This window comes from Cinclus cinclus, chromosome 1 (assembly GCF_963662255.1).
Source record: "Cinclus cinclus chromosome 1, bCinCin1.1, whole genome shotgun sequence".
NCBI lineage: Eukaryota > Metazoa > Chordata > Aves > Passeriformes > Cinclidae > Cinclus > Cinclus cinclus.
Genome location: NC_085046.1, coordinates 19,280,894 through 19,303,337, shown reverse-complemented (window position 1 = coordinate 19,303,337; position 22,444 = coordinate 19,280,894). Strand labels below are relative to the sequence as shown.

At 36.5% G+C, this 22,444-nt stretch overlaps 2 protein-coding genes across 4 annotated transcripts in view; one reads left to right on the top strand and one right to left on the bottom strand.

Moving 5' to 3' along the window:
* ARL5B (ADP ribosylation factor like GTPase 5B) overlaps positions 1-22,444 on the top strand; it is a 40,078-nt gene that overhangs the window by 1,375 nt on the left and 16,259 nt on the right. The gene's annotated exons all lie outside the window — the stretch shown is intronic.
* Positions 1,486-21,544, bottom strand: NSUN6 (NOP2/Sun RNA methyltransferase 6). Of its 3 annotated transcripts, XM_062507452.1 has the most exons (14): positions 21,277-21,544; positions 20,661-20,722; positions 19,840-19,948; positions 18,970-19,125; positions 18,204-18,260; positions 17,248-17,327; positions 16,425-16,534; positions 13,646-13,799; positions 12,089-12,170; positions 10,953-11,072; positions 9,019-9,163; positions 7,189-7,337; positions 6,265-6,390; positions 1,486-3,076 (listed from the first exon to the last, which is right to left on the bottom strand). In XM_062507452.1, exons 3-14 carry the CDS (start codon positions 19,912-19,914, stop codon positions 2,864-2,866), a joined length of 1,467 nt encoding a protein of 488 aa, XP_062363436.1. In that variant the 5' UTR covers positions 19,915-19,948; positions 20,661-20,722; positions 21,277-21,544; the 3' UTR covers positions 1,486-2,863. The 3 variants fall into 3 exon arrangements, with proteins under 3 accessions (XP_062363436.1, XP_062363446.1, XP_062363455.1); XM_062507462.1 differs by lacking the exon at positions 18,204-18,260; XM_062507471.1 differs by lacking the exon at positions 18,204-18,260 and having other exon boundaries at positions 17,248-17,324.

The window sequence follows — 22,444 nt, the reverse complement described above, 5'->3', positions numbered from 1 at the left end:
TTTTTATTCATGAACAATCAAACATAAAAACAAGGTTCTTTATATTTTAAACTACCCATTCTAAAGTAATTCTTTGATTGATCACTTTCACCAGCCCACTCCTTAAAAAGCATATGAAATCCTGTGATCCAAAAAACTTGGTGCATTCCATGACACTGAAACAAGAAAAAGCTGTATCATAATTTCATAATATATGAGGCTGCCTATTTTAGTATCTTTTTACTGACCAATATAGATAGTTAGATTTGGCACTATTACTAATCACTATTTCTGCAAAGAGAGAAAACTACTTTTCAGACTTTCTTAACGACAGGATCAGGTTGCATGTCTAATCTATTTTGTAGGTTTAATCTTTCATTATAATGACAATAACTTTTTAAATTTAATATATAAATATCTCATATATATATTAAAATATATAAATATATTCCATTGTGCTTCAGCATCAACTGGTGAAGCACAACAATTCAGTGTGTAAAGATTATCAGGAAAGTAATCGTATGTTTAAAATATATATACACCATCCATCAGAATTGTGTCGATGAGAAAGTATTCCTACTACTGCTAAAAAAAATAAGTAAATAAAGTCACAGGAAGATTGGAAAAAAGAAAAAGAGCATCCATCCAGCTTTAGTCATCTAACAGCCACACCTGTAGAGAAAGGATGCTGGCTCCTTCAAGGGATAGAGCATCTTCACTGAGTTTCTGTTCTGATGTTTCTGCCTGATGGAGAAGTCACTGCCCCATTACCAACAGAGACAGGGCCCTCAGGGAAACAGCTGAGGCCAAGCCCTTCAATATGCTGAGTGCCCTTCTAAGGCTAGGCAGAAACAACCCTAATAGCTAAAGTTCATGTAACAGTAATTTTTTTTCAGGTCTGCTCTGCAATTACACTGGAATTAACTACAAGTTAGTTACATCTTCTTCCCACCTCCAAGATACTTTTCCTATACTATGGAGATAGATCACCTCCTTAAAAAGCCTATAATCTAAAACTAAAGGAAGTGGGGGAAATCTCAACAAATATTCCACTAAAAATTCACCAATCCTAATTCTTTCAAATTCAGCATTGCCCAAATCCTGCTACTGAAACTGGAGGTAAAGTTCCTTACTTTATATGAATACACAAACTTCAGTATATAGTATATGTGTGCTGATTAATGTTTACAAAATTTCTGTGTTCTGCAAAAAAGAAAATGCTTTTTTACTACACTGAGTTAAAGATTTCAACACGTTCTTACAATAAAAGATTAATCCCTCTTGTTCCCAGGTAATTTTTTTCACCATATTTAGACTAGAAAGACTATAGCGTGAACTTTCATGGCTCTAAATAGGATATCTCACATACTACTGATGAATCAAAATCACTTTAAATCTTCTTTAGACATGTTTAATGGCAAGGAATGACCAATAGAAGTAGAGAAGTAGTAGACAAGAATTCCATTTTCCTATCCTGCTAGGATAGACCTTACAGAGGATGTACTAGTCAGCCTTGGCAGGACAGAAGAAACATTTGATTTTTATTCAAGAGCAGGAGAAAACATACTGTATCAAAACATTTATGGAAAATACAAGTAAACAAACCAGACTACCAAGAAAAATAATTTTGATTGCGAGCAAATACAAAAAGCTCTTTTTTTCTGACAGTAGAAAGACAAATGATAAAAGAACTATTGCTCTTTTTAATCCAACCAAATAATTATGTGTGAAAAGACATTTTTCAGAAAATGGTTTGTAAAACTGGAAATTGATAAGTAAGAGGAAAACACCAAACATACAGAGATGTCAGCTTGTGTTTTTCCATTGTCCTCAGCCTTCCTTCTAATTTTAGTGCTATTGTCAGTTCCAGCAGGACTGAGAATATTCAAACTGGAACTGAAGAATTTTCAAATACATCTAACATCATTAAGAAATTTAGATTATTTAAACCTTGAGCAACGTACTAAGGCATTAGCATGCTTCCCCAGTTTCAATTTTCATTATTTTAGCTGGTGATACTTTCTAACCAATAAAGGGTTAATATCCTTAGATGTTTGGAAGGTGATTTGCAACATTTCAGATGGTATTATGCATTGTTTTCTGTCTTTTGATATATTCATAATATTTTGTTATAACTGTAGCCCCTTCTGTTACGAATGTTTGATTTTGAAACTGTCACTTGTCAGCCAGTCCAATAGGCTATTTCAGAACCGATACAGTTTATGCATGGGAAGTTTGATGTTGAAACAATATTTATTTACATTCCCAGAGTGAGATGGTTTAATATATTCATGCTGCTATAAAAGACATGCTACAAAGCCTAATCGTATTTTGTGTATATACTATGTGTACAGAGAATCTTGCTTGTATTAAAATAAAAGAGAAATGAGGTTCTAAGTATCAATTTATAAAACAGTTCTTTGTAAAATGTTGCAGTGTTTTGAGAAGCACTATTTAAGGAAACTGAATATTGGTAAACCTCCACAGAAAATACCCTTTCCAAAATTCATTGTAATAGTTCCTATTTTATTTATGTTTGCATTTCATAAAGCAGCTTACATCCCCTTCCTACACTTGCTGCACCAGATAAGGGGAAAACAGAGCAGACAGCAGTATGAGTGAACACAGTTGTCATTCAGGCACTGACCTGCTGTAAATACAAAAGGAGAGTTATAAATGACACTACCCTTCCCCCAAACATGACTTTTCTGCTGCAACCTGTGGCTCTTTCCCATCAGAACAGCTGGCAGATTTTAGTTGCTGCCATAGCAACCCTGCCGTCAGCCTGTTGGCTTGGTAACATTGCAGCAGGAAGAAAGGCACTTCACGTCTGAACTGTTCTTAGACTCACTGAGGTATTTTTTCAGGTTGCATTCCCAAATCCTTATTTACTGTTCAATTTAATAAATTTGGCAATGAAAAATCCTATACAGTCCTTATTTGCCGATGAAATCAGGTCATCTTCTCTGGAATCTTGCAAAGAATTAATATCCATTCCTTGCAATGTCACAGCAGATGGATCAAATCTCTGCAGCAGCTTCAACTGATCAAGTGTTAATCCAGCTCCCTTCATGCCTTCTCCTCCAATGTGAGGTTCCTGTTCAAGTAACAAAGAAAAGCAAATTAATACATCTCTAAAGTTTTTAAATGCCCTAAATGTATTCTGCTGAGGATACAGAGAGCTACTGAAAAATTGACTTGGACAAGCTCTGCTTATATTGTTCACATCAGAAGATTCAGAAGTAATGGGGCTTCTTTTCTTGCCTTCATCTGGCCAATATTATAAAACCATATGTACAAGATTTATACAAGATATATACAAGTATTCTGAGGAAGTGGTGATGCTCCTCATCCACTTTATCTCAGTACTTTAGAGCACTTGTTGAGGATAGGTGCACCGGTCTAAAATGATTCATCACTCCAGGGGCTGAAACATCCCAAGAAAGCTGTTACCACCAGACAGCCAGTCTAAAGGGTTTAGCTTGCCACTTCTAAATGATGCAGCACTTCTGTCTACTGACTTAATAGCTAGGACTTAAGTCAGAAATGGTGAGTCCTTAGCCCATTGCCAGAATCAGCAGGAACATCCCAGAGACAGCTAGGTTGGAAAAGACTTTGGAGATCATCAAGTCCAACCTATGACCTAACACCGCCTTGTCAACTGAACCATGGCACCAACTGCAATCCAATCTTCCCTTAAACACCCACAGGGACTGTGACTCCACCACCTCCCTGGGCAGCCCATTCCAATGCTCAATCACCTTTCTTCCTAATGTCCAACCTAAAATATGGGGATTCTTCACAGTAAAAACTTCAACTGGAGAGACTAAAAGCCCCAGTCCAGAGTACTTTACTTCATGAAGAGGTATCATTTTGGCAGGTGATGCAGTAGAAAAATGTAACTTTGAGTTTTCTAGTCATGTAATAAGACTAACAGGTAAATGGGACTACTGTTACATGTGCATGTGTATGAGGCAGAGAAAAAAAAAATCAATTTCTAGAGATAACATTTGTCTTCAAAATCCTGAAGAGGACTTAAAATCCCAGCCCTTTTCTCAGTATTTCTTGTGAATAGCCTTAACTGTTTTTGATTTAATACCCTAATTCTTGGAAAAAATTTAATTCTTAGCTGGATTGTTCTTTCAATGCATTAAGTAAGGAGATGGAACAAAGTGTGCAAAAGCTGGCACTGCAATATCAAAAATAGATCTCCTTTGTCAATCTAGTCTAATGTAGTCCATAATGCAGCCTACAGCAGACTATTTTTTCAGCCATCACACACTTTGCTAACACATGAGCTCACCCAGCCAGCACATGATGTGAGTTAGCTGCTTAACCACATACTGCGAGCTGGAAAGCTGGGCAGCCAAGGGGCTGCAGACTGATTCTTCCTTTCCCTCAGCAGGATTTCAGTGCTTTCCAGGTAAAAGCCACAGGTGTCTATTGCAAATTGAGAGACAAGTAGCATTCAAAGGGAGACAAGGGTAACAACTTGACATAATAGGAAGGAAAGGTAAAAGTCTAGGGAAAACAGTCTTCCACAGGTTCAAGTAACTTGCTTAAAGGCAGAGCAGTGTCCTCCTCTACCTTTTAATTTTTCCTTCCAGTTAAGTTACTGCATTTAAGCTCCTGGGTGAACTCCTAAGAGGAAGTCTGCACAAAGGAACAGCTGCCATGTGGTAACCTCCACCTACAAGAAAAACACCTATGGCTCCATCTCCTGTTTTTTTCCTTGCCCACATTACCCAATATGCTTCCAGGATCTGTTACCACTGAGAAAGTGGGAAACAGTGGACTGGATAAAAAAGGAGGCTTCCACTGACACTAAAGAATATGGGAAATAAATACATAAAGGAACACGAGGTAAGTAGACCCTAGACTCCTGCTTCATATTCATATGAAAATATCACCTTAGTTTACACTAACAAGGAACTGGTTATAAGGTATTAAGTTGTAATGCACATTCATGAATGTGCATTATAACAGTATTATATGTGGGTAAACCACTCAGTGTCATCTCATTTAAAATATACTATACATAAAAGATTAATTTTTACAGATATGGCATTTGTGTGTGAAAAACAGTGCTTTATACAAGACACAGATGTTACTGGTGAGAGAGTCTATATATAAAGAATTAATCTTGCATTTGAGTTAATAAGGTTTGTGTTTTGCTTTGTCATTCTATCATGGAGAACTTTTTTATGCTGTTAGGTTAAATGTATAATCTCAGCTGAAATGTCTGAAAAATTCTTAGTGAATGGATGGTGAGAATACAGGCAGAAGAACACATCATAGAAAGCTTTGATGAAGAGCTTCAGTTCTGTTAAATCTTTACCAGCCATTGTACTTACCAGCCAGTCTCTCATTGTGCACCTATTGTATAAATATATTTTTTAATTTCAGTTAAAGGTTCATCTAAGGTTCTTAAGAAAGGTAGAAGTCATCACAGGATGTATAAGCTAAGCAGGTATCAGAGTTAAGACTTTTCCTCAAAGCCAGGATGATAAACAACTACCCCACCCAGCTCATCTCATCAAAGAGGAAGTGGGACACGCATGGTCTGATGATGAAACCCCCGAAGTACTATTAAAGGTAACAGGCATTTCTGAATTTTATGAACTGTAGGTGGTATAGATTAAAAAAAAAAACTAGTATCTCCCTAGATATTACCTCCTCTCAGACATCTTAATGGTAGACACTGACTCCAAAAAAGACAAGGTACATTCTTGGGACACTGAGCCTGAAATAATTTCTTTCCCTCATTCCTTTTAAATAAATCAAAATTAGCTCCCATATATATAACATCCTTCCTCTTTAAAAAACAAATTTATTTTGATTTAAGTCAAATACTTTATATGCAAGTCTTCATTACTTCAGTGGCATTAATTAAAAAAAAAATACCAACTTCACCTCTCCTGTTAATGTGCAAAAGAAGAGAATAAAATATATGCATAAAAGAAATGGCAAGAGAAGTTTTAACCTGTCTGACCTATCTTTTGTCCTCGTTGTGTTTTAAAAGACTGTTGTACAAATCAAACACAGCCCACAATACACAGCAGGAAACTACTTAATGATGCCTAAATAAAGCTCAATTAAGTGCAAAAACAGACTTTAAAAAAGCCTCATAAATCCTTCTGTTATTTCTATCCACAGCAGTTAAAATTGTCCAAATGACGAAAAAAGGTGAAAAAAATGATTTATTGATGGTAAACATAACACATAACTTTACAGTTCCAAAATAAACGCACTAGATTGTGTGAAGTACCCTGAAAATAGTATTACCTGTGGATGAAGCTGGAGGCATGGAAAAGTTTTCAGGGCCCAAGCAACTTGCTCCTCATTTTCTGAAAGTGTAATTGTACATGTACTATATACCAAAACACCTCCTGGCTTCAGCAACTTCACTGCCTGCAGGGAAGAATAAAAAACATTTCAGCTTATTTTTAAATTTAAAGCTTTCATATTAAGCAACATTAACTAATAACCCATGTACCTAGAATATTAAAACTAAACATTTAATTAAACTCAAACTATTAAAATACTAATTCCTCTCAGGGAATATAGCAAAGGATAACATGGATTAGATTCTTCTTTCCATACAGGCATTACAGCTCATGCAGTTTATTAATGTCATTGAGCTGATTCACCTTGTAAGATTTGTTATTTGTACAGCTCTGCATATCCCAGACAGATTAGATCTGTTTTCACCATCTGCTGCCAACCATGGATACACAATACTTATGTCAGTTATATTACACGTCAATTGTTTCCATGTATTTGGCATGGAAGCTGTATCTATGCTGCTTTTCAAGCTGTCACTCACTTTGAATATGTATCATTCAGATTTTGACAAGTTTCATCTTATCCTTCAGCATCAGCCCAAGCACACTCCTTAGCATATTCCTAAGCCACCTGTTCTGTGACTTAGACCCTTGTAATTATTATAATGTAAAAGTGATGAAACTGAGGGAATTAACAGAACACAAAGCCTTCTATTTACTATGCATTACATATACCTTTCCCATGCTCCAAAGAATTAGCTTCACCTAGCAACAGATCTGGTAAAGCTGAGAGGTTTAACAGGACCCTAATACTTCCTGGCTGCTGAAAAAATAGGAAAAATGAGGCACTGTTTTTTGGAGAAGTTTTATGCTGCAGAAGCATTTATATTCAATTTAGCTTATCTACTCAATGTATAACACATACCACAGTGAAAAGCTTGCGCTGTAGTGGCTGATACGAGGTCAATTCCTTTAAAGTTGAGGAATAAGCCATGTTTGGTCTCTGTCCCATCCCACTACATGGAGCATCAAGAAGAATTCGATCAAATGACTCTGGTAAGAATGGAGGCCCTTCTGTAAAAAGCAGTTAATGTAAAATGTGGCTGTTTCCTTCCTTGAGACTTCATTGTAGGTAAGGAGAAGCTATTGCTTCTTCCTTGACATAAAACATTCATATGCTATAGACAGTCTGCAAAACCAGTCTCAGCTAGAGACAAGTCTCAGCACTGCTGGTGGTAGTTCTCATCTCCCAGAAAACTAAACAGTTTTAAGTTCTGTGAGCTCAAAAATGATCCCCCTAGGCAGTATTTTTTTAACAACTTAATTTAGTAATTTGAAAGTAAAATGTAAAAGTAATCAAAAAGTTGAAACATGATTGGTCAGAGGTGCTGGGTACACAGTTGTACACTGTAAATATACGCTGTAAAGAACCACAGTCAGCTCAAAAGTGTGTAAACCTTTACAGAGACAAACCTGTAGTTAATCACTGAGACTGCCTTACAATAATTGGACTGTCTATATAATAACTATTTCTTGTGATGCATGCATAGCTATATAAAATAAAACACTTCCTAATAACATGAACTACTGCAAGTTCTTATGTGTGAGACATGCTGCCTCCATGGCACAACAATTCAAAACAATTGTGAAGAACAATTTCTGACTGTTACCTGGATGACAATATATATCTTCTATATGCAGAGCCTATCTTTAATCTGTACCTCAATAGCTCAACAGCCCAGAAGTTTCTATCTTCTCAGTGCTAGGGAGATTGGCTCAGCATCACCAGGTACTACTGCTGCCAAACTTGTACTATCAAACTACTGCTACCTAGCTTGTTTCTGCACTACCAAATGAGTGTATCAGGTTTATCTACCTCTAATCCATTACTAAAATGTTCAAAACATGTGATGTGTTACTTGCAGGGATAGCCTTCATTATCTCTCAGCATTACAGCTTGCTCCTGTTCATCTCTCTAACTGCTACTTGCCACCTACAATATCTGATGTCCATAAAAAGACTTAAGAAAGTACCTTTGTTCCTCCGAAGCAGGAATAACTGCAATGCATAGGGACAAAGAAGGTGAATTATGTAATCTGATTCCTACTTAGGCTAACCAGTGACTGAGATAAAATAGACTGAGAAAGAACAGCATACTTTGCACAACAAACTAAAAATAATCAAGGCAGCAGATACCATTTAAATCATTCCATCATGGGAACAGAACCAGTATCATAAATGCATCACTTCAGAAAAGCAAATGAAATTACCTAAAATAATACACTGCACTTGTATATAACTTTCCTCTGAACAGCTGAACAAACATTAATGAACTAAACCTTGCTGCACTCTTGGGAGTTAGGTATTAATAACCCCATTTTACTGATGAGGATTATGAAGCAAAAAAGCGAAGCGAGTCTGCAAAAATATTTTTTTTCTCAGACTAACTCAGAAAATTCCCAGTACAGGGTTAAATGTGATCATGAAAAGAAGCTTTAAGGCTTCTATCTGGGAAAGGAATGCATTTCCTTTGAGAATATTAGGTTGTGACAAGGACAGATAATTTGACTTTTGTATTTGCTTCACAGAGAAGCTGATAATCACAAAAGAGTAGAAAATAAAAGTGCGTTCACAGTGCTGAAGCAACTTGGGTATCTGTCAAGGACTTGTAAACCTGTGACAGGTTTAATCCTCTTTTTGCAAGACATTCCTATTTTCTTCTAAAATCTACTACTACCCAAATTGTTTTTCTTACCTTGTTTATCTTCCCTCTTCTCAACTGAAAGGGCCTTTGTTCCATCATAGCAAAAGGCCTTAATGCAATTCAACTGTAGCAATTCAGCATTCTGCTTGATTTTCTTGACCTTGTTAGCTGTCTTGTCCATGGCTATTACTTCACCCTGAAAAAAAATTCCCAAAGTTTTCATTAGTAGCATAGGGATTAAATTGATGTTTCTGATTTCCTTTCCCCAACCCTGGGCAGTGTTGTATAAAGCATAGTCTTCCCTACAGAATCATTTTATTCTCAAGTCCACACTCCTGCAGTCCTTGTTTGCATGAGTTTTCCCCAACAGCCACATTAGTCTGAAGCTGTGCACATTCTGACTGCTGGGCACTGTCACTCTTAAGGGATGCTGTAATATCTGACTTCACTGGCAAGTGGCAAGTGGTTTGGTTGGTTGTTTCTTTCTGTTTGTTTTGAGCTGCTTAACTAGGCACTAAGATAAAAGTCTAACTTCATTTAAAATAGGGTAGAAGCCTCGAATGCCTAGTAAAATAGTTCAACAGGTTTTTAATTCATATGAAGAGGGTAGGAAATACGATCACACTCCAGCGCAGTGCTGAGGAAATGGTTTAATATGCTGTCTGTGAAAAATTCGTATGGAAAATCTGTGAATGGAATTTAAAATCCAAAAAGAAGTGCTTTTTTCCCATATTTTTAACTTCCATATCTTAAATTAAAATTATATACTCAGAAAATGAAAATCAAGTGAGATACATATTCAACATCTATATTCTTAATCTTTACCACTTCAGCTGAAGGTAAACACAATCAAAATATGTAAAGTGACTAAGGAAAAAGCAGTTCTGCAAAGTTATAAAAAATGTAGATACAGAGATGGAAAAAAGTATAGATGTAAATAAATCCATGACATAAATATATGATTAGCAGATTTCCGTTATTTATCACACTGAAATTCTTTACTGGAAGCTTTATATATGTATATAATTAATGTCTAATGCATTTTTAATGCCTTCTGCCATTGTTCCATACTGAGGGAAGAAAACACTTCCACAGACAAACCATCACAGAACTGAATGCATGCCTTTTCTCAATGCATTCATACCATTACACGCTGTGCCTTCACAGTTATGCTCAGGCAACAGGCAAAGTACTGCATAATGTAACTGCAAGACTTCTAAACAATCTGATGTATTCTAATAACTCTATTTCAACATAAATAATAAAAGCCTTACAAACTTTTAGAGGAAATATTACATGCTTTTCCCCTCTGCGAGAGAAGAGTAACCTGCATTTCTGTATTTCACTGCACATAACATTTTAACATATGCGAAGCTGTAATCCTGTATCTACATTCTTGTTTCTTCTCATTTTTATTACATGTTCATGACAGAGTTTTGGATTTGTCACATTCTACCACAGAATGACAAATTCAGACTAGAAATTCAGCCTAAAATGCAGAATTGGTAGTTTTTACTGAGAAGAATCCTAATTGGATTAGGAACTTTTTAATGTATTTTTATGAGTTGTGTGCTGCTGTAGAGAGTTGTGTGGTTCTTTGGCACACAGCAGCAACCCCTGATTTTTATACATCTCAGTTTCATGAATCTAGCATATGCTTGCATAACTACGTCTTGCATGTAAAAAATTCTATGATTAAAAATAATTCAGTAACATTTTTAAAAGTGAAATTAAACATATTTCAACTGTCAATTTGTAGTAAATAAGGTTTTAAAGCTGATGGCAAATACTTGATAAAGACTGAATGTTGCTCATTTCAATAACTCTTATGTGTAGCAGAATACATTGGTAAGTAAAATGTCAAAATAATAATTGTTTGCTGCTGTAAATTATCTGTGCATTCTAACAGCTAAGTGAAGAGAGCTGTACAAATGAACAGCGGTCACACTTTTTTTCCTTAGAAAATGCCAAATTACTTCTCTTACCTGATCATGCATTAATGTTGCAAGGTGGGTTGTTTTTCCTCCAGGTGCAGCACACATATCCAAAATTTTCTCTCCTGGCTGAGGGTCTAAAATATGGCTCACAACCACAGAAGGTAAATTCTATCATAAAAACAAATATGGGAGAATTCAAACTTTATACCCTGCATCAACGCCTTCATTAAGGAATGGCAAACTCATTTAAAAAAATAATTCATTCAGCAGTGAAGATATCTATGATATTGCTCTTGCTCTTTAACAGAAAATGAACTATTTGTATTATATATAAAGGACAGTTTATGTCAGAAGTCTCCAGTGGCTCGTTTTTTATTTACAGCTATGTCTGAGTATCTACGACTGAAGTTTAAGAGCTCATGACTGAGGAGACTGCAAGTGTTAAAGTCCAAATAAAATAAGCTGATACTGGCAGAGAGCAAAGCAGCTCTGTTTATTACAAATATTTTATATTAACCTGTTTACTGGAACATTTACTGTAGTAACATATTTGTGCAGCTAAAGAACAGTAAGATCAAAACTCATAACTCTAAGTTTGCTGAATTAAAGTAGCAAGAAGCTGAAATGCACTGTTAATTGTATAAACAGAATGGCTGCACTGAAGGGAAATAATGTGCAGTAACTGCACAGTACTGCACCTTAAAAAATACAGAAATACTTTCTTCTTAGTTCAACACAAAGGTATAAAAACCTTTTAAAGTTGTCTTTAGTACTTAAATAACAGCTTCAAGTCAACCTAATATCTGCAGATTTTCCTGATTATCTACAGCATGATGTACCTTGAAAGGGGCTCGTATTCCAGAGTTCATAGGTAGATTCCAAAAACTAATAGCTCTGTGCAGAGTATCTGTGCAAGAGGAAATTCTATGTTTTCAAGTGAGTATCTCTTAGGTTGCTTTGAAATCCCTTCTCATATCTCAGACACAGTATGATTAAACCACCTACATACAGTCAGTAGATACTGACTTAATTTTAAATGCTTTGTGTTCCTCAAATCCAAAGACTGAATTAGGTACTACAATGCACAAGGAATGTAGAAACCATGAATATGTGCTAAGAGAACATTCATTATTCTGTAAATAGTAGAGACTTTTGTTCCTACAGTTTTGTAGGAACAAACTTACCTGTAAAAATAAATGACTGGGGAGCACATTGTCAAATGAAGGACTAAGGTAGACTGGCTCGATCATTCTTATACCCAGCCCCCTGAAAAACATGAAAAAAAAAATTCAAATACTCAGTTTTATTTTAACAGTAATCAATTAAAATCATGATGCTTACAAATAGCAACTTGAGACAACAATCTTGCAAAAATGAAAGAACAACCAAGAAAAATACTTCTATGATTTTGTAATATGATATTCTTTAAAATGATATCATTAAGCTGAGTAAATCATGGCAAAAATGCATTACATGATGAACTGGAACCATCTCTAAAATTCCTCAAAGCAAATTTCTGGTTCTGTACACAGGATAAACCAAGATGTAATCCAAGCCTTGATACTGTAAAGAAATGCATATAACCAGACCTAAATTAACCTTAACTTCAATCTATAACTGCTTTTGGCTAGCCATGTGCATACACTAGGGCACTGGCTTGTGATTTCCTACTTAGATTTTTCACCATTTCCTAAATTCCTGAGATTTCAGTCAAAGTACTGTAGAAATCCTATATGACAAGCCTTGCAGGAACATGGATTTGCAATTAGAAGTCACCTAATAGTTTTAAATGTGGATGAAATTCTGATGCAGATTTGTTAAACCCATTTACCAGGAAATGGATAGCAGTAAAGAGAAAACCATGAAGGAGCAACACTGAGTCTACAAACAAAAGATTACTAAAGAGAACGAGTATTATTTTGCGTATGTACTGGACAGTCTAACGAGAGGGAAGGATATGAGAAAGCAAACTTGCAGACACCAGATTTAGTGATACACACTGCTGTTCCTTATCACCAACTAAACAGGTACATCCTACCACTACTACTACTGTATTTAAGCTCCCAAAAATCAGAAAATCTCTGGCAATGTACTTTTTTTTCACTAGAACTTTTGTAGTTTGTTCTCAGGAAGTAAAGTCTTGGTCATTAATTTGACTGTCCATAGTCTTTTACATTGCTTTTTTGTATGTGTTTTTGACATGAGAGGAATAAACCATATGCTTCATCAACAAAATAGCAAATAATCTTGGAATAGGTAACTACTTTGGCAAATATTAGTCATTTTTTTAAGATATCTGACCTTATGTTCTGTCCTTTGTCCCACCAGGAAAAAAAAAAAAAACAAACAAAAAACAACAAAACAAACTTCACAGATATTTTTAAAAGATGGAGAAATTGACAAGTTGGAACTTCTGTTCCATCCGCAGGGAGAAGCAGTACAAGACAATTTACCAAAAGTAAATTTTGCCAGAGTGAGAACTTTTGTCAGTTCTGTTTGATATTACTGAACTGAGTAAGTATAAATTACTAAAACACTCCCACTTATTTCCTCCTACCTCTCAAGTAAATTGGTATCTGGATCCCACTATGAAACTAACGGCTTCCCAAAAAATATTGGAAATCCCAACATGCAAAGCCATCTTGTTACTGCACATAGGGTACAAAATAATTCAAAGTGTTTTCCCATCTTCTTACGTCCCTTTGCAAATTTTTACATGTACACTGCAATTACAGACTTACTTCAATGGGCCACTTGAACTGAAGATTTCACTGCGACTGAGTTCTGAGATCCCATTTCCAAGGAAAACTTTGACTCCATCGAATTCTTTGGCTCCTCTTTTGCATTTCCCTTCAATATCTGAATACACTGAAACCACATCTCCAGCTTTCACAACTGCACAAAGAGAAATGGAAAGCCTGAAATAATTTTGACACTTAACAGTAGTGACCAAGAACCTCTGGATTTTCACTAGACTACTTACTTCAACTCTTCTATCTTACCAAACTTCACTTTCTAAATCAAAGATCACCTGATAGAAAACTTGAAAGTTTTACACAGTGAATGATGGCTACCAAATGACTGAAGGTACTGAGAGACACCAAGCTGCAAGTCACTGTATCTTGTTTTCTAAGAGGCAACACAAACCTGCACTTTATTTATCATGGCAGGGTCATCCATAAGTTTTAAGCACACTCTTCAGAATCCAGTCCTCAGTGTGAGCTCCAAGTACACAAGCACATGAATCAATAGTGCTCACCCTTACTGAACCAAGTTAGGAGTGCTATATTTATCTAATGACCTCTCAATTGCTACCTAGAACATAGCTATAGCTCCTTCTCTAACTATTTTATTGCTTTGACACAAATGATTATATATTCTTGTTCTGGTCTGGTTCTCTTCCTTTTAAGGGAACTGTTACTCTCAAAAATCCTCTTAGAGAGTTTTATATCTCCAATTAAAACCCACTAGATCAGTAAAATATGTAAATATGCACCAAACTCTAAAAGTGTTATCCTAGAGACTTAAACTTTCTGAGTTACAAAAAAGAAAGATAGAAAAGGGATGGTTTAGCTGATTTTACAGAACAGTGAACAAGTGCTATGTATTGCCTGGGTGAAAAAATATGCTTAAAAATTGAGGCCTTTTCTGATAGCAATAAAAAAAAAAAATCCAAAATTGCATTTCTGAGGTGACTGACAGGCTGGAGGAACCAGAACATATAACAAGACTAGTGACAATTCAGCTTCCCAAAAAATCTTGGAATTGTACTAGAGAATCCTTTTTTCCATTTTCAAGTGGCCTTCTGACTATATCCAAATGCCCTGAAATCCCTGAACTGTAATTTTTTGGTTAGCCATTGAAAATGTGTTTTTTACACTACTTAGTTTTACACAATGTGACACAACACATTACGTGATTGCTCAGTAGTAATGTCTGCTTAAACTTCACTGAATAAAAACCTGCAGCAATTTAACTCTTCCATCAAGCATATATGTCAATGTTTTTTGCAGTATTCAAACATAAATGATTTTATTTCACTCTCTGCTGACCATCATCCTTTCAAAGTATATTAGTCCTGCACAGAATTAAGTTTTCTGTAGATTATACCAGCATTCCATAAACATAAATGTTAGAATTTGATTAGTTAAATTAAGCTCAAAGTCCCCAATCATTAGTTTACCCTCATTTGGATTGCAAGTTTAGTGATTAAATGTGTGTCCTTGCTGTACTATTTTTCTCCCTAGTTAGACCATCTGTGCTCAATACAACCTTATTATATTTGGCAACAAGTGGGCAGTGTGCCCTTTTATTTTCTTATCTGCAATTCCCATGAAGTGTTCCATAAGTTTTGTAGTATATTTATTTTCTTTGAATTGATGTTGCATGCATAATTACATGCGGCAATTTTGATAAATCACTAGCTGACTCAGAGAAGGATTTGAATATTTATGGACTTATTTAAATAACCAGTTTCAACAACTGCTATACCAATATACTTCTTCCATTATCAAGCCCTAGATTGAAAAACATTCCTATTAAGTAAATTGGACTTAAGCACATGCTTAAAATTTCTTGAAGGTTTTTTTTCCTGAAAGGAAATCAAGTGACTTGACAAATGCTCTTCTGACTCATTTTGTTTAATAATAAGAATCAAGATGATCGCTAGATCTCATCACAATAGAATAAGGTGAATCATCCAAAATTATACTGGTTTTACATACAGTTAATTTGACATTTAAATAATGAAAACAGGTTGCTGAACAAAAAGCATGCATATGTAATTTTTTTAACTTGTCTCACAGGCATTGATGCATGATTTCCATTTCTTAAGAATCAGACATAAAAACTGAAGATTCTTTTCATCAATGAAAAAAAGATTTTTACTACATCTCTCTTACATAAACAAATGAATTGCCAATGGATTAGAAAAATGTGAGTTCTTTTAGATTTTAACTTAAAATCTAACAATCATGTGGGTAAGTGGCTTTGTGACTGAGCGGAGAAATAAAAGATCTGTATTTATTAAATAATCAAGATAAACCTAGTCACCACCCAGATGCGGAATCCCATTTCTTTTTTACAAGACTGCAAAGCAGCCAACTTTTTAAAGTTTATTCAACTTCACATCCATATATTAAGTTACAGTATTAGTAGTAAAATAACTCTTTTACAAAACCAGGTTTTACTTTGAAAACTCTCTTTAAAAATATTTGAAATTAAAATTTCAAGAAATTGAAATTCTTGAGAACCAATACTTCAGCTATGAATTATATGGAAAAAGGAATTTAAAACAGGCCATGCCAGTGAGAAATAATTACATATAACTTACTACAGCTAAAATGAAAAATAGTGGAAACATTAAAAAAAAATCCAGAAAAACTTTAAAAAGTGCCATTACCATAAATTACAATTGCAAGAGTAATTTCAGCTGAGAATAGAAAACAATTTTGCATCACTATTCGTTTATTGATTATTCAAGGGTGACACGTTTTCTGCCAGCTTTTAGAGAACTCTTACATCTTGAGGTGGATACAATTCCAGGGACATAAACATGAGCTCCTCGAAGTACTGCATATCCACACTGGGCTCCAACTATGACTTCAGAGGCATGTTTTTTTAAATCTCGTCTAGAAATATAAAATGTAGTTGAGTAAAAAAGAAAAGTATACTGAAATAAAAAGCCCAATACTCCCCAAGTCAACTCTAGGTCATAAATATGGGTGTTGTCAGATATAATAGAGAAAAAATAGTTAACTATCATGTATTACATTTAAAATATTTCTTTTAGCCCCAGAGAAAACAAAGAGTCAAGAAGAAAACCAATCCTCAAAATAATGCAGATTCTGGCACATTCTGCCACTATAATGAACCTGACACAGGAATACAAATAAATTATACTGGGATGGAGAAATAGTCCTCTCTCCCTTCCTATGACAAATGATTGTAATTTTTTGTGTTTAACAACTACTGAGTAACTCTTGATTCATCTTAATTTCTTCCAGTGGAAGAAAACCCTGCCTGTACTTGGGCATAGTTCTGTATTTCACTGCATCAGTTCTTCTGTCTGCCATCTACCCAGCTTCCAGGGAGGATGCATATATGCCAGTTTTTCCCTATAAAACATTAGTCTTATAAATAAGGACAGAACTCTATGTTTTCTTTCATTTTTAAGGACTAGAACTCTGACCTGGTTAGTATATGGACTGTCTACCAGGTCCAATAATAGAAATGAAGTTGTGTCTCAGTTATACTGAATTAGTTATCATAACTGTTTAACAAGAAATATGTAGGAAAACTGCATTACACAAGATTTTAAGGCTAAAGACTGAAAATTTCAAACCTGGGTCCAATGACAGGAATTAATAAAATGTCCTGAAGTTTTGGGTGCTCAAGAACTGGAACATGTAGTCCTTTAAACTGCTGTTTCATTAAAAGAATATAATTAGTAAGCACTACTAATAAACCTAATATTTAAATAATTAAACTGAAAACTGTTTTTCCATTCATATTTTTTAGCTGCACAGCACAAAACACAAAGGTAGTGAAAACATTTAAAAGTAGCTGGGAAATAGGTGCAAGGGGACATTATATAATAAAAGGATTGTTACAAATGACTGAACATTTAATAAATTCAGAAATAACAAGACCCCAAAGAGATTGACTGAGAACTGACTTCAGGGAGTAGAAGAGTGTTCTGACACTCATAACTCTATCACTGGTTTTTGCTTTCTTCTGGAAGAAGGCTGAGTTGTTGTCAGAACCACCACATTAGAAGCTTGAGCATATTCTGTGTTAACTAGTTAACTGTGTTAACTAAAGTTATTAGTTATAAGCCACTGTTTAACTCTACTCATGTACTGCTTTTCTTATTTAATAGGCCAGGCTGGCAATACTTTTCATTTTTCTTGTCAGCCCAGGTTTGGGTACTGATATCTGAGCTATGTATTTAGCTGAAAAAAGAAGCCATTTTATAAAGGTTCCTGGATTTAAACAAAATAATGTCTTCTCATCTGAGCCTTCTAAAATACAACCTTAAAGCATGTAAAACCATAAATCAGTTTGCATCTAATAAATATTTTCTCTTTAAAAAGGGAACAATCCATGATCATACTTCTATTCAAGTGCTATGTGGTTTCCTTTTCTAACACGTAATTACACTTCTAAATACAATAAGTTTGTGAAAAGCTGGTCTTAAGTCAGTTTTCAGAAAAGCCATTTGCCTTGAAGCAAAATATAACCCTGCAATATTCACTTCCAGATTTCTACAATCAAGCTAAAATTAGCAAAACTCATTACCATCCCAGCCAGCAGAACACTGTCAACTGCCTCTGCATCACAGAAATGTCTTGGCTCCTGTCATGCAAAAGCTCCCTGTACACCCACTAGCATTAATAATTTACTTAAAGAACCAGATCTTTTTAGACAGAGTGAAGATTTAGGACACAATTTCAAAATTATACATTTCTTAAACATAATAGTTTGCGTATTATCAGATAAACAAATGTTTAAAGTAAAAATCCAGAAAATTATATAAATATTAAAAACAGTTTTAAAAGAAGGAAATACAGTGGCTACAGGGCATCACTATGGCTCCAGTTTCCAAAACATAGCAATTTTCTCACTTTCCTGAACAGTTTCTGCAGTGAGATATACAGGCATTCTCCTTTAGTCATAAATAAAATTGTTCTGAGCATGCTGAAGACAGCACACTGAGCTACCCTTTTTATCTATCATCTTCTCTTCTGACACCTTTACATTATTTACCACAGCAGTACCTCAGTCCTATCAAGGGTTTGGATCTGCCATATTAAAAAAAAAAAAAAAGTCATATGTCTTTTCCCTCTGTTAAGGCCTTTCTTGGAGGGATGAGATGAGAGATACTGATACACAATGGATCTTCATTTAATGTTTAATGCTGACAGGAAATCAGTGTGATTGCATAATGTTAATACCACTGGATGCATTGAGGTAAGGTATATTTTCCAGTAATGAAAAGGTCTCATGTTCAGATGAAAGATGAAATACCCTGCTGCTTTTGCTGTAACAAAGAAATTGCACAAACCTTCTGGATCTCTTCAAACAGCAATTTTTTCACATGTTTCACTGAGGCCAAGTGGGTATTTACTCTTACAGTTGTAAAAGCTGGTGGATGAGATAGATGACTTAACAGAGATTGGTATTTATTCTCTGCCTCTTGTGCACCTAAAGCAGTGATAAGCTGAAAGTGAAAGAAGATATTTTATATTAACAGATTCACACAGAAGCCTCTTGCCCAATGCAAAAGAACCCCACTAAATAAACACAGAAATGGAGGGATATGATTGTGTGGTGTGCAATAGTGACAAATGTCCACGTCTGGAAGCCTAATTCCACTGGAAACCTCACAAATTTCTTGAAAAATACTTATGGGAAAAACAGCTTTATCAGCAACATCACTGTGAACAGTTTGCAGCAAGCATCAAAGCAACTGCTAGAGAGTTCTCTGCTATTGTACATAGACCAGCCCTAAGGAAATGGAAGAATAAATTCAAATCTATGAATCAGTAACTTTCATACTGATAAAAATGTACATAAAAAGCAATTCTTTTATCCTTGGCATTAGGAATTAGTAGATTGTCTGTAGTATATATCCCACTGGGGGTAAGGGAGTATTTCTTGTCAATACTATGTGGTTAATATGTGCTTAATGATCTATGATCCATTCTTCAGTGGAATCTAAAACTGAATTCTCTGATTTCTACTCAATTTAATTTAAACATATCTATGCTACTTTGGAGCCAATGAGCATAAATACTAATTTCATATTTTAAATATAAAATATTTTATATAAAAAACTATGTGTTTAATGTGAAGACAATATTTTATGGTAAGGTTATAAAGTTACACAAAAATCCATTATTTTTTGATAGTTAGGGGTAACTATGTCACATACCTCGTTATTTCTGAACACTTTGGTGAGATACTCTTCAACTTCATATTGGAAAGCAATTTTAGGGAAAAAGGACATCTTCCTTTAGTTTTTAAAATCTGCTGGATAGGAACTGAAAAAAGCCAAGGATTTTCTTCATGATTCTTATATTTTCTATGTTTATAAATGTAACATAAGATGTACCCACAAACTAAGCTGTTGGTTCTGATGCTTCCTATTTTAATAATGCAATTTTATTGCACCCAAACTTCCAAATATTGGTCAGGATATGGCTGTAACACTATTCTCAATTACAGAAATTTTACTGATCCTTAAATCTTCAAGCTGTCTGGTGAAAAATAATACATGGATAAAAGATACAGGAAATTTCAAGTTGTTGCTTTAACTCCTCTTGAAAAGCCCAGCTATAAAATCTCATTGTTGCTCAGTCCTGACATTTTATTCTATTTTTCTCTGTAGGATATAAAACACAGTTATCTTCCCAAATGGTATCTGCCCATCCTTCTATTTGTATTTTGAGAAATTATATACACTTCAGTCTGAAATGAGACTACCTAAAAATTTAAATTTGATTACAAAAACATAAATGGAAGGAAGGAGAGAACATGACTCTAGGTTTATTCCACTCATACTAAGGAATTTTGACTACTGAAATAATTTTTCATTGTACTAAATATACTTAAAGAGATCAGAATGTTCAGTATTAATTTTATTTGAACAGAGGCTATTTGTCACTTTCATCATACAAAACCCCCTTTTTTTATATATATTTATGATTCAATTCAAATCCTAATGCTAGAAGAATGTGACTTGTTTAGACTTACTTTTGAGTCCAGACAAAGTTTCACGGGTAAGAGTTTCAAAGCCTTATTTGCAACATTAGCAGCTATTGAAAGAAAGAATTGCAATTGAATTAACTTCTTTTTACAGTCCAGCAAAATAACAAGAATTTACCTTGCTATGGCCACGAAAACTAATAGCACTACAATAGTACTACAGTCTAACAGTACTGCAAGTCGATACAACTGAAATCACCAAAGCTCAGTTTTAACATTTCAGAAAATGTGATATATCATGTGCCTGTTGTCCTAGAACGACTGCACTACAGGGGAAAAAAGAAATCCCCACATGGCTCACATCCGGAAAGGTTTTTCTTCAGAAGCATAATAAACTAGCCTTTAAAAAACCCCCACACTTCTAAATTTTTTAAAGAATTGGAATCCTGAAAATAATTAAGCAGACATTTATAAGCCCTATGTGTGACTTCAACATTGACGCTATGAAGGCGATCTTCCAGGCTCCGGAACACAGCTGATGGGGGCAGGACAGATGCTTGTAAATTCAGATACAGCAGGAAGCCAGGCTGATGAGGGAGGCTGCCCAGTGGCCCGTCGAGTGCAAGAGTCACACTTCAAACCCTCAGCAGGAGGCAGGCAGTACCTGAGAGTCGGTTTTTTCTCCAGACCCGGTGTGCCGTACACCTCGCCCCAGAAAAGGCATGACGGACTTCAGAAGAAAGCCACTGATTTTCATGTGCCTCTCTGCGGGGAACGCGAAGCCGGACCAGGGCTTTGATCTACACAGGCAGTGCGATCAGTCACACGCAGCCAGCACCAGAGATACCGGGCAAGAGTTCCAAACCTCCCTGCCCACCCTCTCCCACGCGAGGAAAACGACAGACGGCTCACTTATAGGAAGCGGAATATGGACCTCCCTCCTCGATTCCCTCGCCAGCCCCTTACTGAAAACACCAGGAAGCAGCGGAGGAACGGGACTCGCGGCTCTTCGCACGCCCCCGGCCGCCCTCGCCTCAGCTCAGAGGTACCCGGGGGGCGGCCGCACCCCAGCGGGACGCGCCGCCACCCTCAGCCCCGACACACACAGGCCCCGGCCGGACCCGGGCCGCCACAAGAAGGGCGGAGCGTGTAGGTGTAGGTGTAGGTGTAGGTGTAGGTGTAGGTGTAGGTGTAGGTGTAGGTGTAGGTGCCAGGCCGGGCCGGACGGCGCTGAGCCCTCCCGGCCGACACTCACCTGCCGCCAGGGCCCGCCGGCCCCGCCTCCTCCGGGGCGGCGGCAGGAAGTGCCGCCTGCGGTGTCGCCATGGGAGCCGGGCACGCCGCGGAGGGGCGGCCGCCACGCCTGTGCTCCCCGCGCGGCACGGGGAGGGCGGCGGCAGAGCCCGCGGGGCTTATCCGACGAGACGTTGATGACGTGGTTTCTTTTTTAATTTATTATTATTATTGGGTGTTTTTTGTTCTGTGAAATTCTGCCGAGCGGATTCAAGTAACAAGTTTTGTACTTCCACCTCTTCTGCACCGAAGTGCCCGCGGGCTCGCTCGCTAGGGCGGACCGGGCCCGTGCTCGTGCTCACTGACCGACCCTCCCGAAAGTGCCGCTGAGGAAACCGCCGTGGGTACCCACGCAAGAGCTGTCGGTACGGGAACATGCAGCACAGCCCTGAAAGCAAATCCGCCGCTTTCACAAGTTTTACTACACACGAGAGTACTGCCTGTCCTGAAACCCTCAACCCTTCCCAACAGCAGAGGCCCCGGACCGGCCACAGCACCGCCGGGCTGAAGGACACGGGGACGGCAAAGGCACCGACCAC

What these genes read in the sequence shown, in the direction of transcription:
- NSUN6 (XM_062507452.1), bottom strand. Translation starts at nt 19,914, where the DNA reads ATGTCCTTTTTCCCTAAAATTGCTTTCCAATATGAAGTTGAAGAGTAT. An exon ending in AATTGTATCCACCTCAAGAT is followed by an intron (nt 13,800 to 16,424) that starts GTAAGAGTTCTC and finishes CTCTTTGTGCAG; the next exon opens with TTGTGAAAGCTGGAGATGTG. An exon ending in GCCTCCAGCTTCATCCACAG is followed by an intron (nt 3,077 to 6,264) that starts GTAATACTATTT and finishes TTACTTGAACAG; the next exon opens with GAACCTCACATTGGAGGAGA.